General features: G+C 39.7%; 2 protein-coding genes across 4 annotated transcripts; one reads left to right on the top strand and one right to left on the bottom strand.

Moving 5' to 3' along the window:
- The first annotated feature begins 71 nt into the window (after positions 1 to 71).
- On the top strand, positions 72 to 3,685 carry LOC105937028 (methyltransferase-like protein 7A). The gene is made up of 2 exons (XM_012878143.3): positions 72 to 683; positions 2,991 to 3,685. Exons 1-2 carry the CDS (start codon positions 186 to 188, stop codon positions 3,225 to 3,227), a joined length of 735 nt encoding a protein of 244 aa, XP_012733597.2. The 5' UTR covers positions 72 to 185; the 3' UTR covers positions 3,228 to 3,685.
- Positions 3,686 to 3,903: 218 nt separating this feature from the next.
- Positions 3,904 to 14,242, bottom strand: atf1 (activating transcription factor 1). 3 transcript variants are annotated; one of them, XM_012878141.3, is made up of 8 exons: positions 14,115 to 14,242; positions 13,213 to 13,316; positions 11,771 to 11,893; positions 9,240 to 9,337; positions 9,024 to 9,157; positions 7,188 to 7,370; positions 6,582 to 6,735; positions 3,904 to 4,261 (listed from the first exon to the last, which is right to left on the bottom strand). In XM_012878141.3, exons 2-8 carry the CDS (start codon positions 13,309 to 13,311, stop codon positions 4,117 to 4,119), a joined length of 936 nt encoding a protein of 311 aa, XP_012733595.1. In that variant the 5' UTR covers positions 13,312 to 13,316; positions 14,115 to 14,242; the 3' UTR covers positions 3,904 to 4,116. The 3 variants fall into 3 exon arrangements, with proteins under 3 accessions (XP_012733595.1, XP_021180042.1, XP_012733596.1); XM_021324367.2 differs by having other exon boundaries at positions 9,240 to 9,331; XM_012878142.3 differs by lacking the exon at positions 13,213 to 13,316.
- Between the last annotated feature and the right edge of the window lie 1,074 nt (positions 14,243 to 15,316).

Here is a 15,316-nt window from a genome sequence, read left to right as displayed (position 1 = left end):
ATTCCTGAATTCAGCTGGGGTGATATGAAGTTTGCTCAATTTCCCGTTTATAAAAAACAGGGAAGTGCTCCATTGTTGTCCTTTGTCGCCATCTAGTGGTCAGTCCAGTGTTAACAGTTTAATCTTTTTAATCTTCTCAAGTCTTTTCGTCTGAGGGTAAGACTTCACGGGTTTTTCTGAGGACGATGTGGTCTTGTGTCATGACACTTTGCAGACTAGTTTGTGTAGCATTGAGCTCGCCTCTTTATCTGCTGTGGTTTCTTGGCCTCCGCGGCGTTTACAGACGCCTGTTCCCCTTCCTCGCCTACAACATAACATTTTCATACAACGACAAAATGCACAAAATGAAGAGGGAGCTCTTCCGAAACCTCGCCAGGTTCGCCGACACCGACGGCACCCTCCGGTTGCTGGAAATCGGCTGTGGCAGCGGAGCAAACTTCGAGTTTTACCCCTACGGCTGCACGGTGGTCTGCACTGACCCCAACCGGCACGTGGAGCCGTACCTGCGCGCGAGCATGGACGCAAACGAGCACCTGACCTACGAGAAGGTTTTAGTGCTGTCCGGAGAGGACATGACGGAAGTTCAGGACGAATCGATGGACGTCGTGGTCTGCACGCTGGTCCTGTGCTCTGTGAACAACGTGGAGAAAGTCCTGCAGGAGGTCAGGCGCATTCTCAGAAAGGTGGGTTTTTATCGTGCTGCCTTCACGTGTCGTTGGAGGTGCAGCGATTTGCACAGCCACGACATCTTTAATTGAGTTACCAACGCATTCAGGGCAAACGACAGCCTCCAGGAGGCACATGAGTCTACTTTTATATTATTTAACCTCTGCATAAATACAGCTGTATATGGAAGTGTATATGGTGTGTGTTTGGAAGAAAGCGTCACTGAATTAAAGGCCTGATAAACACCAAGGCGCCAAGCATACGGGTCATTCATGTTGCATTCCATTTGCCTCGGAAATCGAAAAGATGAGCTGGGAATGGGGTAAACCCGAGTTTAAAGAGTTCCAGTTAACACAGTTGGAGAAGTCGGGATTCCAAAAAACAAAAACAAATAAAGAAAAGATTAGAATTCCAATTTTGTGACTGCCTGGACAGCGGTTGTCTTTTATTGCTGTACTTTCCACATGCAAACACCATCTTTAACATGTTAGGTTCAGAGTTGCAGCCAGTACATGCAATATTGATTTTAGACGCACTGTTACAACTGTGACTTGTAAAATAAAAATTTTTTTGTTGATGCAAGCAGCTGCCATATTGGATCCGGCAAAGGGCGTTATAAAAAATTCTCCAACTTTATGAGGGGAATGTCTGACTATAGTAATATCATCTTTATTGTCATTGAAACATACATTACAACTAAATTTGTTCTCTGCTTTTAGCCCATCACCTTTGGGGAGCAGTGGGCTACCATGTGCGGCGCCCAGGGAGCAATCTGGCGTTAAGGGTCTTGCTCAGGGACCCAGAGTGCAGGCGCTGGGGATCGAACCGGGTACTTGCATCCTTCTCTGAGTGCAAGCGCGTTGCTCTAACCACTAGGCCAGCACTCCCCATACGGCCGTTACAGTTCGTTTTTCCGATCGAAAGCCGGGATTTTCGAGTTCCAACAGCAAATTGAATGCAACTAAAGTTGTGGAGCTTTTTTAAACAGGGTTAGCTCATAGAACAATATCCTAAGCTTTAAACTTCTCACAGACAGCTGTTCAGTATCATGTGAAAATGGAAAGAGTAAACCTACTAAGACATCGTTCACTCCTGGGCCAGAAAAGTACCGCATTGATCAGATGAGCATTGACAAGACCCATGTTCTGTTCATTATATATGTTTTTAATTTGTATTTTCCATACCTTGCCTATATGGGAGAATGGCAGGCAGAACGCCAGTGGTGCGAGGAAGCCATGATATGTCCTGTTTGCAGTTTGCTATAAGCCATGTAATGTATGAGACGAGGCAAATATGTGGAATTGGCTCTGGTGAAATGATACCAAAATGGATTCTTAGGGCTCTGTGCAAAATGCCATGTGGGCAGATAACTAAAGCGCTATCCTTGTGGTGAAAAATAACTATTCTATGGGGAGGGTTTTCTTCAAAGGGCAGGAAAGCTGGTCAAACTTCACAGGAAGACGAATGAAGCTAAATACAGGGTAATGCCAGAAGAAAACCTGCAAGAGATTGCATAACAATTGAGGCCGCAGCTTAAGTTCACTTTCCCATCAGGGCAATGGGCTCATAACCGGAGCTGCAGTAGAATAAGAATATTCATATCCAGTTCTTTACATCCAATCAGAACCTAGATGTGCAAAGCAGGCAGAGAATTAGCCTGAAAGATTTTGGCTTTTCACATAAAATACAATTAAAACTTGTTTAAGTGTGTAGTTGTAACATGGTGAATGTGGCAACGTTCAACGTTCAGTTCAGGGTACAGTCACAGACGCAAAGTACCCACAACGCCAAGCTAAATATAGCACCTTTACGTAATTTGTTTACTATTGTGCAGTTGTGTGTACAGTGTACTTTGGTAGTCATTTTCTTTATGTTGAAAAGCTAATCTCCACCACACTGACATAACTGCTGCTCATTTTTGCAAATCAAGTTAGATTGCTTAATTGTGCACGTTCATTTATGCACTTTTGTATTTTTCTAAGTGCATAGGCAGTGCTAAAGAGGAAGATAACAACACGGCAGGAGTTTACTGCGCAAATATTGCATGACGTCGGTTCAAATTCCAGCACAAGGTAGATTTGAGGCCCGTGCGTTGGGTTAGATCCTGGTTGAAAATTAAACTTCACAAAAAGTCAGGAATGCCTTTAAATGAAAGGCGAGCATGATGCAACATTAAATCTACAAACAGGCCAGGCTTTAACGGGTTTAGATCCCTATAATGTGCGAGTTCAGGCTAAACTGCTGGAAGCCTCCCTGCAGATATATGACCAGTCGCAGCCAGAAGGCAAACCCGAAATCCTGCAGCTGTTGGCGTTCTCTTTCAGGGAGGGGCCTTGTACTTCCTGGAGCACGTCGTCTCCGATCCCTCCACGTGGACGTACTTCTGCCAGCACGTGTTCGAGCCTCTCTGGTCCCTGCTTGGGGATGGCTGCATGGTTACCCGGGCGACGTGGAAAAACCTGGAGGCGGCCGGCTTTGCTGAACTTCACCTACAACACATAGAGGCTCCGCAGGTTTCTTTAATGATCAGGCCACACATTATGGGATATTCAGTTAAATGAAATATGTAATCAGGATTGTTTCTTGTTTTGTTTGTTAAATTTCGTAAAATATGGCTTACTGGTTCAAAGTTTTTCAAGAAATTATTTATATAAAATATTTTTTAAAGTTAAACATTTTATTTTTCAATGCATGTTACATTAATGGCAGTAGATCCATTTTTTTTGAGGAGGAATAACTGGAACATTTTTATGCGCAACAGAACCACACGTCATACTGAGTGAAAATATATTTATTTACTCGCCGAATCAGCAACATTTCATATACTGTTTGTTTGTTCTTTTCTCTCACTCCTCCCAAGATGTACAAATAAATATTACCTGGACTTTGTGCTTCTTTTGTTTCCCTGATTGTCAAAGTAATTGCCAAGTAACAACCAAACCACACTTAATATTTCTGACACCCTTTATGCTCCATTGCACAAATATAAGGAATGACGGTTGTAACATCTTTTCAAAAAGGCGGGAAGAGGGGACTTGCTGGTTCAAATAATTAAAAGAAATTACATCTTTGTGATATTTATACAGTCAAAATTTTGCAGATGCTGGTAAATGAATAGCAACAGGTTTAAAAACACGAGGAAAAAGGAAAAGGTTACATTTGGAAACTGAGACTCAGCGTTAAAGCTCACAATTTCATACCTCCCAGTATTAAAAATGTACACAACTATAAATGTTATAGCGTTAGCATTTTTTGTACAAAAAAAAAAAAAAAAAGGACAGCAGTTGGAAAAATGGCCAATTTGTCCAGTAAATCTCACTGCCAAAAGTCACTTTATATCAGAGTAAAAAAAAAAAAGACTGGAGGCTTCAGCCTGAAGTGAAGTGTTCCCAGAAACCCAGACTTGTCCAAATGCATGAGAGCTGTCTCGATATGTGCACTGAGAGAAGGTTATCCCGTTTTAACGCAGTAAAGATCCTTTAATGTTTTCAGCTCTTCAATCAGTGTCTTGTTTTGGTTCTCCAGAACAGCAACACGGTTCTCTAGACATTTAACGTATTCCTTTTTCTTCCGTCGACACTCACGGGCGGCTTCTCTGAAAGCAGGAAAAACGTTGAAATTGTTTTATTCAAGGTATAAGTTCTGGCGGGAACAAAGATCGGCTGAAAATGCAGTTTACACAGAAAACAAACGCATGAATATTTAATAGGTTAACATTAAAATATCCTTGCTGAAGTCTCAGCCACATTACTGGACAAGTTACATAACGTGATTTATTAATTTTTATGTTTAATGCATTTGCAAAAATTCATCATTATTGGGTCTTGAGTGAAAAAGTTTTAGGGGGGAAAAAATTTATTAAATCAATTTTAAAATAAGGCTCTAATATAATCTAGAATCAACAGTGAAATGCAGAGAATACCTTCCAGATGCTTTGTATTGATTACACCAATGGGCTCCTCTTATGTTCTCTGTACTAAATCTCTCGTCTCCATGTCCTTTGTTGTCAGAAAATTAAATAAGAAAAAAAATCCAATCCTAGATTGTGGTCATTTTAAATGCCTTGTGCAGATGACGCTCAACTTAAAGTCCTAAATCAGGATCCAAACCAATAACTTTTATTGAAGTAGAGCAAATGTGTTAGCAAGGGGTTTTTCCTGCAATGTGCTGAAGTTTACAGCTGCTCATTCACGAAAAACCACATAAATAAAAACATAAAAAGCAGTTTTATTTAAAGAGAACGAGGTGTGCTTATTACAGGTTTGTTACATTAGATTCAGAGAAACGAAGACTGCTTTTCTTGAAATTGTTTAGTCTCGTATTTGACATAGTTTTTAAAGCACAGTTTGTTTTAAAGGTGAGAACACTTAACACTAGAATAAGGCAGCCTGGGGGTTTTGCTCCAGTTAATAAAAACTGAACAACGACTGTGACAGCAGCAACGTTACTGGATGCTGAGCTAGATATTTAATAAACACTTCTGTAATATTCTTTGATGAGGGACTTTAGCTGTTTTTGTTGAGGTCAAATATAAAACAAGTTTCCTCACGTTTCTGATCACACACTAAAAAGAAGAATGACAGAAACAACAATTATTACTTTTAAATAATTTTACATCTCAGATTGATATTTTTGCTCTTTTTTTAGCCATTTTTCTCTTCATGGCTCCTTCACGTTTTTTCTTTCAAATTTTTCTCTTTCAGACTCCAGTTTGTAGATTTTGTTCTGGAGCTAGACAAAATTTGAGAACAAATACTAACCTTTAACTCAGTCATTAAATAAAATAATTATAAAAGTTTTCATTACTGCTTTTCTGACATCTGGGCCAAGATAACTCCGCTCTATTGGAAAAGAGACATTTTTGGCCTCACCCTCATAATATTGAATGTGTCTAGAGTGGCAAACACTTAAAAATGTATTAGTTGGTAAATTGTATCATTTTAATTAATACATTAAATAACTAATCATTTTCCATTAATTAAATAAATGTCTTGCATCAAATATTTGCTCGTTTTGTGGTGAAATTTAAGAACCACAATCTCACAGTTATTTTTTTAGGCTTTAAAGCAAAAATATATATTTTTTTAAATATGAAAGAAAACGAGGGCTTTAATAAATTATTCCATATTTAACAAAATAATATTTAAGAAAAGAATAAATAAAAATGTATATTATGCAGCCAAAATAAAGCTGAGTAAAAAATATATATACATATATATATATTTTTTTTCTTTCCTATTGTAACGTCAACATGTTTCCATATCAAATAAATTATTTACAGATATTCAATGAAAATCTTTTTTTTTTACCTTTACATTTATCCTACATTATTATATTTGGCCTAAAACATTAGAAGCCACTGTGGATGGCCTGAAGAGCAACGTGTGGCCCCGGAGCCACAAGCTGCAGACCCCTGCTCTATACCTCTTGGAGCAGAAAGGATCTTTGAATAAGGACCAAAGTATCACTAAATGGGGATTATTAAAGGCCAGTTTTGTCACCATTGCTACCGTTATCCAATTTAGTAAGTCAAAATCTAAATAGTGCTTTGTAAAATGTTCAAACCAAGTTGTGACGAGACAAATCAAAGATAAACCATGTTATCTGGAAAAAAAAGGTAAATTTACTGCCATTGTTAAGCATCATCAGATGTTTTCCCTTTGAAAAATAGAACAAAGTCTGATAAACCAAATGTTTCCCTACTTAAATAGACCCAGAAATGATAAAAGCAAATGCTAAACTTTCCTCACTTCTAAAGACTGTAGCAGCCTTGTCTCTTACAAGCAGGGTTTAAACTATTATTGACGAAAAGAAAAGGTACCTTTCTCTAACATAATAACATTGCTTCATCCAAACTGCTGTTAACTGTAGGGATTGTTTTTTAGCTCAAACACCAAACCACATGATGTATTTACCTGTTTTTTGCAAGCCTGATTTCCCTTTTTAGTGTTGGATCATCAGTTTTAGTCTGGGACAGTCCAACAGGAGAGGTCATCACCACGGTCTGGGGAAGGGAGGCAGATGTGGGTGCAGTGCGAATCTGGTACGTCTGCACCTCTCCTCCAGCACCTGAGTGGACCAAGTGACAAATAAAGGAAGAAAAAGGAGAGCGTGGATCAGATGAACCATGTCACACAATGTTTAGAACTTTACTGGAAAGTAATTTACATATTATGAGTACATATGATTCCAAATCCAAGTAAAAAAATTTATTTTGTATAACTATTGCCTCTTTTTTATACGACTTTCATCTTGCCTGAAAGAAAAATAAATAACTTTTTAGAAAAAGTGCCTTTGAAGAGGGAAAGAAACAGTCAAATATATAAATTTCTGTGCGCATTTGTACATTTAATATTTACATATTTAGCCATAAGCCCCTTTGAGTTGGCAACTCTCTTATCGGAGCAGATTAAGGAAAGTGCCTTTTTTAGTAGAAACATAAAGGTGTACAAACACTTTTGTCGCATTTCACTTACAAGAAAGCTTTACCAAATTAGACGGACACATCTACAAATGCTCACCTTGTACTACTACTTGGTTGCTAGGCACGAGTATCTGCTGGCCATCAGGCGTCTGGGCGTACTGAAGGATGGTAGGTCCTTGTTGTGCTCCACCAGAGTTGGCCATGGTGACAGCCTGTAGGCCAGGAATGCCTTCAGTCCCTGGAGACGCCAGCTGGATTGCGCCATTAGCAGAGATGGTAACTAGAAAGAAAAATCAGAACCTGATAAGCTACGAGAAAAACAACAACAACACACCTTCTTGTTGGTACAAGGAAAGGGGATTCTGTAGGTGATTATTAAAACATTACAGCCATTTGTCACTATGGCAGAGTTTCATCAAGCCTCTCTGTGGTCAGACATTTTTGTCCCCGTCACCTCTCACGGTGGCAGGTTTGTCGTCTTAGCCTCTGCCCTGAACAGATATTATTCTCATCTAAGCAAGGCGCCTCTCTAAGTGTGTAACCAAACACGCCCAAGGTTGAGTTTGAACTTGTTAGTTCTGCATTAAATGCATAACAGATTTTTTTAAAGAGTGAAGAGGAGGAATGAGGGATCTGGGCTGGAACCCCCAATGTTACAAGACCCTGTGACCCTTAAAGGTATGCGCTGAACTGACCATGTGACTACGTTCAGTATGCGCACCTGAATTCAAGGGCAAGGTGACAAAATAACATGAAACACAAATACTGACTCTCCTATTGATTGTATTTGGGACACTTTGCTTCGAGCAGAGGGACATTAATCGTAGTGGTACACGTTTTGAAGGTCGGCCCCTAGCTCCGAGGGAAGAAGAGTAGAGCAGGAGCGCTGAAGCACCTCAACACAGCACGGATATTTCAGAAACAATTCGCAATGAACAAAAAACTAACTTCTAAACAGATGAAGTGGTGTTTTAGACTGTATCTCGCTAGCGGATCCATTTTCTGATCCAACAGCCGTGACTGGTTCTGAATGAGGGCTTTACAGCAGGCGGCTGCTCTCCCTGCTTACCAGCACTGCGTACTGCCAAAAGAACCAGGGGTTGTTCGTCTGCAGATCGTACCGGTTTACTATAACCACTGCTGATTATATATTTAATCTAATTTTCCCAAATTTCATTCCATTAGAGAAAACAAAAAAAACAGTAGCTAAATTAATTACAAATATCACATTCCTGTACGTATAGCTCACTGCTTCCACGCTGGTGTTAGCATCTATGTACCGTATTTTCCAGACTATAAGTCACTCCGGAGTACAAGTCGCACCAGCCATAAAATGCATAATAAAGTAGGAAAAAACATTTATAAGTCGCATTTTTGGGGGAAATTTATTTGATAATATACAACATCAAGAACAAACATGTCATCTTGAAAGGCAATTTTAAATAAAAATAGAACGGAGGCAACAACAGGCTGAATAATTGTACGGTTAGCTTACGCTACATGACACAACTGAGAACGTACCTGGTATGTTAACATAACATATTAAAAGCTATTCAGATAACTATAGCATAAATAACATGCGAAGAAGTTAACCAAAGCGCCCGTGTCACTCTAAATAACTAAAATCCAGTGAAATCTTCATCCTCTGTGTCACTTTCAAATAACTCCGTTAACTCCGGAGGTAGAAGATGCGGCACTTCCGCTTCTACATCGTTTACGTCTGATTCAACACAGGCCTAGAGCGCCTTCTTGCGGTTTGGTGTGAAAATAACAAAATAACAGGTGTAATGATATACCGGTAAAAATGTGTAATAATTTCACACATAAGTCGCTCCAGAGTATAAGTTGCACCCCCGGCCAAACTATGAAAAAAACTGCGACTTATAGTCCGGAAAATACGGTAGTCAGTCAAAGCTGAAGAAGCAGTTCTTACTGTACTGGCCGGTGCTGGTCTGGTAGATCGGCGTGCTTGGCACTGTGATGCCGGTCACTCCTGTGGATGCTGGGCTGCTCTCCTTTCCTTCGATGTGTGTCGTTTCCTCAGATGAAAGGTCATTAAGGATTTTTCTGCAGGAAATAAGAAGTCGGGCGATTTCTCAATCTACACAAAAGCTGTACTTCCTGGGATTTGATTTGATCAACGTTTTACCTGTACGACGGCCGCCTCGCGAGTATGTCCCTGGTCTTCTGGGGTGGTGCGCCACTATCAGAGGAGTCTTGAGAGTCTTCGCTATCAGTACCCTGGATCTTGGCAGTAGAGGGTGGGGTTATGAGTGCAAGTCGTAATAAATGAGTCATTCTTAAACATATACAAAAATCTTAATCTTATTTAAAACAACGCCTTCTGTTGAGACGGTGTCCTGTAGTTGGCAAAACAAGAAAACTCATCACTTATATTAACCATGGTGAAATAATCACTCAAAAATATCTATCCAGACACCCTTATAACCAATAACCTACGTGCAATATCTAATGTGCAATTCTATTTAATACACTGTGCAATAATCCTGAAAGAAGTGACTCCTGCTGCTATTACACCTGAATATATGTCAATACACACGTATATAAGTCACCGTGAATGTACATAAGATATCCGCTGCCTTATCTCTATTTTGTATTTTTTATTCTTATTTTCTTATCTACTTTTTTTTTATCCACTGTATAAACGAGGACACACTGTATATACCTGATGCACCTTGTCCTACTTTTGGCACATTCTTCTGATTACTGAGCCCATGTGACGTGTGAATTTCTCCAATGTGAGATCAATAAAGCCCATCTTATCTTATCTAACCTTATCTTAGCCTCAAAGGCGCTGTTGCCTCTACAATGAGAAGTGATTTCTAACGGCGTTTGGAATAACCAAGTCAAACCCTGAGTTCCATTAACAAGAATGGCTGCACAGTGAGGGGAAAGGCAGGGACAGAGGCGATTAATGCTGCGTAGATGAAAACAGGCAGAATGTTATTGATGTGAGAGGTGATAGAGTGCAATCAAGGATGACACCCAGACTCTTAACCTGAGGTGAGGGGGAGAATAATGAAACATCAAGTGTCAGCTTTGGAGAATATAGATTTAGTTCCTACGAGGAGGATCTCTGTTGAATCACTGTTCAGTTTAAGAAAGTTGGACGTGAACCAGGATTTTATTTCGGATAGGCATGAGGTAAAGGAAGAAGGTGGAAGCTGGGTGTCTTCTGTACGACAGTGAAAATGGATGCTGAATTTCCGAGAGATATTGCCGATTAGAAGAATGTAGAAAATAAAAAGTAGGGGCCCCGGGACAGAACCCTAGGTCACTCTGGCTGTGACAGGGTGATGGATGAGAGCTAAAGGACTTCAGTGAGTGCGGCCAGTAAGGTTAGAATGAAATGAGTTGGGTGTTTGGGGTGAGGGTTGATTCTTATGAGGGTGATTTCAGTAATGTGGCAGAATGGAAACCAGACTGGAATTGTTAAGCAGTAAAAACAAAGTCCAGGAGTTACCTTCATCGGAACAGATTATATCAGTGTAGTAACTGGATTTAGTTTAAGTAAAAAGTCCTTACACTGTGCTATTTGAGTTTTGTACATTTCTTTGTGAATTGTTAGTCCAGTTTTCTGTTGTAGTTGCTCAAGTGGACGACATTTAGCTTTAATGGAACCGAGGTGAATCACAGGGCCGAATGGGAGAAGGCAATGGACTAAGTTTTTTTACTGGAGCAAGCTCATATTCAAAATATTAAACAGTTATTAAATTTAAACACAAGGTCATCAGCGGTGGAAGAAGGATCTGGAATCAGAGTTCTGAGGATATGAGAGGAAAAGTCGTCCATGTTGATGTCCTTAATATTCCTGAATGAGATAAGACATGGTGTCCTAATTATGAAGAGACAGAGAGAAATGTTGAATGAAAGGAGGAAACGTTTAGTTATTTGAAGATCATCTGCTGAGCAGTTGAAGGGACCAGAGCAGAAGATTAAATCCAGATTATGACCTCTGAGGTGTGTGTGAGAGTCAGTATACTGATTAAATCCGAAGTTTTCCAGACATGATATAAAGTCTCTGGTGTGGGAAATGTTATTTTTGTCTGGATGTATGTCTAAACCCCCCACTAATATTACACTCGGTGAGACAAAGGACAGGTGGGTGAGTGGATCAGCTAGTTTTATTTGGGAAGTCACTGTGAGGCTTGGGGGACGGTAGACTGCAGCAATAATGGTAGGAGTGGGTCCAGGGACTCCTAATAACATTTAGACGAGTTTTAACAAAATATCAAGACAATATATCCATAAAGCCTAAACAATAAACTGCTGTTTCATTCATTTTTTGGGACTAATATTCTGAGTTTTTTTTTTTTTTTATGGACTTTTTACTTTATAAAGATCTGAAAAGTGTGTTTTCCATGGAAATCCACCTACTATGAAGTCCTTGCTTTCTGTTAATCTCCTCGGTGACCTGAACTACAAAAACATTCATGTAGTCAAAAAGCACACCTCGTATCATGTCTTTGTACCACTGGTTTGATCGTAACCTCTCGATTTCTAGGTTTTGAGCCAAACAGAAACATACATTCATTCTATCTATAACAACTGCAACATTTGCGTGTAACCTTTCATCTGACCATGATTAAACTTAGATTTAAACAATGTGTAACTTTACAATGAAAATCGTGAGTGCCAAACAAAAGCAGCTGTGCTCACCGTTGCACTCTGTGCCTGAGGGGACTGAATGACTGACGACTGTGCAGACTGGATCACTCCCTGAACCTGAAACTGACCCCCAGGCAGCTGCACGACAGCCACAGAAGAACCTCCCAATGACATCTAGAAAAAATCAAAAAAATAATAAAATACAAACAAAATATGGTTCACCATAAAGAGTCTCACATATAACATTCTACAAGTGAAATTTTGTTTCAATTTAATTTCCTATACACTCAAAGATATATACAATATGTAGTCTCATTTACACGCAGGTTTTAAGTCTGTGCCGGCTCCGATCTTTGCCACATAGAGGGTCACATCATTTATATTTGTATTAGCTTGAGCAATTAGGGGGTATAAAAGAGATAAAAATGTTGTCATTTTTTAAATCAGATTAATTACTAATAAATTAAGTTTTTTAAAGTGGAAATAAATGATATAAACAAACATCATTAATGATAAAATAATTTACTTTTATTTGTTGCACATCATGAATTGATTTCCTGTCAGCTCTAGCCATAGAAGTCAGTGGGCGGGGCCAAGGCTGCTCCTGCCAATCTAATTGGTTTCAAATTTAATTGTTATGCAGGTTAACCAATCAAATGTTGCCGCTAACTTACAGACTCACTGCAGCGTAAATTACAGCATGAATGCAGTATATTTCATGTGCTGTGCTGTAAAAAAATGACTTACAACAATAATATTTAACACGATGTCAAATTTGAAAGGTTATATCAACATATTCAAATGTGTATTGATAAAACATTACATATTTAAGTAACTTTGAATACATTTTTAATGATCTAATGTGTTTATTTAGAATTTTAAGTAACTCGGATAAATCTAAATAATCACTTATTGATATGTTCATATTACGTTTTGGCATTTCCCTCAACTCAATTTGCATTAGCTCAAACTCAATGTCAGTTTTCACAAAGTAAAATTACTAATGGAAGGATCCAAATGTAAACTAATTCAACCACCATGTATAATATTCAACTATTCCTATAGGCAGAGGTTTGATCAGCAACTTTAATAAAAAAAAAAGGTAAAGATAAATTATTAACAGTATTTATCACTTTATAAACATGCAGCTCAGAGGGACACCAATTGGCTTCATTATGATTTATTAATTTATTAAGATTCATTTCATCATGATTTGACTTTTCTCTCCATGTTTGTAACTTTTTAAGTAGATCTGAATTGCTGCCTGAACACGTTTTGAAGTTTTTGCAGTACTCGGGGTTTCGTGCGTCCGTGATACAACTTAAAAAAACATATTTCGACAAAAACAGAGCAACTTGGGTAGAAGGTTGTACGCCATTTTGGGTTTGATGGTTTTTATTACAAGTCGTAGCTGTGCTTACTTTAAAAAGGAGCCCGTGCAGCTATACAGAATGGCAGGTATTCTTCTTTTTTTTATGCCATATATTAGTTACCTGCTGCGCTATCTGTGAGAACTGAGCGGATGTGATGGTAGTGGGAATGGTTGCAGTCTGTGACTCAGTGCCATTGCTGCCCTGCTGTACTTCTTCCATAGTAACTGAGAAAAAATAAATCAATATTACCGACTCACAGCAACTCTAATGCATCAGCAGCTGTTGTTCCGCGCCGTTTTCCGCCTCTACTTTGGTGGAACCACCAAAGATCTACAGCCTGACTGAACGCTGCTTAGCAAACGTTTATAAAATATGTGCACCCACTAAAAAAAAGAGAGAGATGAAAACTGCGAGAGATTTTATAGTTTCAGGGGAATTAAAAGTTGAAATAAATGAAAAATGTGGCAACTACAAAAACGGACTTCCTCTTTGGCAAAGCAAGTAGCGTTAATGTCGAGTTACGAAACACCTCCAGGGTTCTGGAGTCGATACGGCTGACTTTTTCACCCTCATTGAATCGATGCCAGAGCCCACGAAATGTCCAACTTTATAAAAAAATAAATAAAATAAACAACAACTCCGCCGTTGAGAGCGTGGAGCCGCTACTTCTCGAACGTTCGGGCTCACTAACGTTGCGGCTGCTAGTTAACGGTAGCTAACACGTTAAGCGGATGTAATACGCTTTAAAAGCGACAAAAGCAGCCGTTTCCCGGTTTTATGCTTGGCAAGTTTCGCCCGGCTGGTATGCAGGACGGACGAGCGTTTTGTCCCGGTGAGCAAATATATGTAACTCTTGTCACTGGCACGCAACTTATCGCGTCAAAAGACGTCAGCGATACGAGGAGCCATTAAGCTAACTACACCTTCCCTTTTCGTAGAGCGGCGAGCCGCCATTACGGTCGGAGCGGAGCAGGCAGACCGACGAGCACAAAAAGTACCGCTGAGCCAGCCAGATCGTTTACCTTGTCAAATGACGTGTGACTGCTCTCGTTCGCAGCGTGACGCTCGGGCGATTCGTGTTCAGACTTTTATTTCGGTAGGAACCTGTAAAGTTACTTAGCAGTGACGGCTAATAGCTAAAAACAAGAAGATGTCAGCTTAAAAAAAAAAAAAAAAAAATAGCTGACCACTTTTCTCTCCCCCCTCCCTCAAAGGAAATGGGCGGGGCTTCTGAGCACAGAAGGCGTTACGTAATCGTCTATTGGCGCCTTGTGATTGGAGCAAAAGTTTGAGCGGGTCGTGCCTCAAAGTTGTAGGAGGTGAATTAGAATATTATTGAGAAGTTCATTTTCAGTGACCCAATTCACTAAAGGGAAACACATTATATGGATTTACACAGACAGATGATGTCTTAAAGCCTTTATTTCTGTAAATTACACATTTTTTTTCCAACTCCAGGTAATGAAAACAACATTTAAGATTAGAAATTTGGATTGTACGGAGCCCCTAAGGGGACATGGAGAAAAAAATAAAAGGAAAGAAATCCCGACTTATTATCGCGAGATCCCGACTTATTATCTCGAGATCCCGACTTATTATCGCGAGATCCCGACTTATTATCGCGAGATCCCGCGACATTTCTGAAAAATCGCGAGTTACTTTTTTTGGGGGGAAAGGCATGTTTTTATGCGGTAAACGTGGGGGAGTGTGTCTACATTGATTATGGAGGACGACTTATATCATTTTCTGCGGTCCAGAGATGTCCCAGAGGAGGATATCATGCACATGCAAAGAGACAAGGTAAATATAATCGCATAAAACATTGTTTGATAAATATCCGCTCAGTGAAAAACTACGTTTGATAGCCTTAGCATAGCTCTCTACTCTCACGCATTGACCGTGTGACACACGCATTTCACTAACTTCACACGCAACACATGACATTTCACACGCAAACATGGAATTTCTCACGCATAAAAATCACAAAGCCCATCTGGGCTGCGGACGACAAAACTCCGCCTTCTGCTGAGCTGTTTCGGCTTCTTTCACAGCTTGTGGCCATCAGTAATTCCTGCTGCAGTTCATGTTAACAGAGCAGCAGGAAGAGTGATCAGAGTTATGAATAATTTTAGTCTTAACAGTGGTGAAAGTGAGCCGGTAAGGTCCTGTACCGCGTACACAGGAGGGGAGGAGGCGGGGGTGGAGCTGCTGCAAGATGACCGGT

The sequence above is a fragment of the Fundulus heteroclitus genome, chromosome 20 (assembly GCF_011125445.2).
Source record: "Fundulus heteroclitus isolate FHET01 chromosome 20, MU-UCD_Fhet_4.1, whole genome shotgun sequence".
In the NCBI taxonomy this organism is placed as follows: Eukaryota; Metazoa; Chordata; class Actinopteri; order Cyprinodontiformes; family Fundulidae; genus Fundulus; species Fundulus heteroclitus.
Note: the sequence above shows the minus strand (reverse complement) of the source record. Positions and strands in the feature narration are given on the sequence as shown.

Coding starts and splice junctions, on each gene's coding strand:
- LOC105937028 (XM_012878143.3), top strand. CDS start 186: ATGTGGTCTTGTGTCATGACACTTTGCAGACTAGTTTGTGTAGCATTG. Junction 684..2,990: donor TCAGGCGCATTCTCAGAAAG/GTGGGTTTTTAT, acceptor GTTCTCTTTCAG/GGAGGGGCCTTGTACTTCCT.
- atf1 (XM_012878141.3), bottom strand. CDS start 13,311: ATGGAAGAAGTACAGCAGGGCAGCAATGGCACTGAGTCACAGACTGCA. Junction 11,894..13,212: donor TCTCACAGATAGCGCAGCAG/GTAACTAATATA, acceptor GATTTTTTCTAG/ATGTCATTGGGAGGTTCTTC. Junction 4,262..6,581: donor ATCAGGCTTGCAAAAAACAG/GTAAATACATCA, acceptor TCCTGCTTTCAG/AGAAGCCGCCCGTGAGTGTC.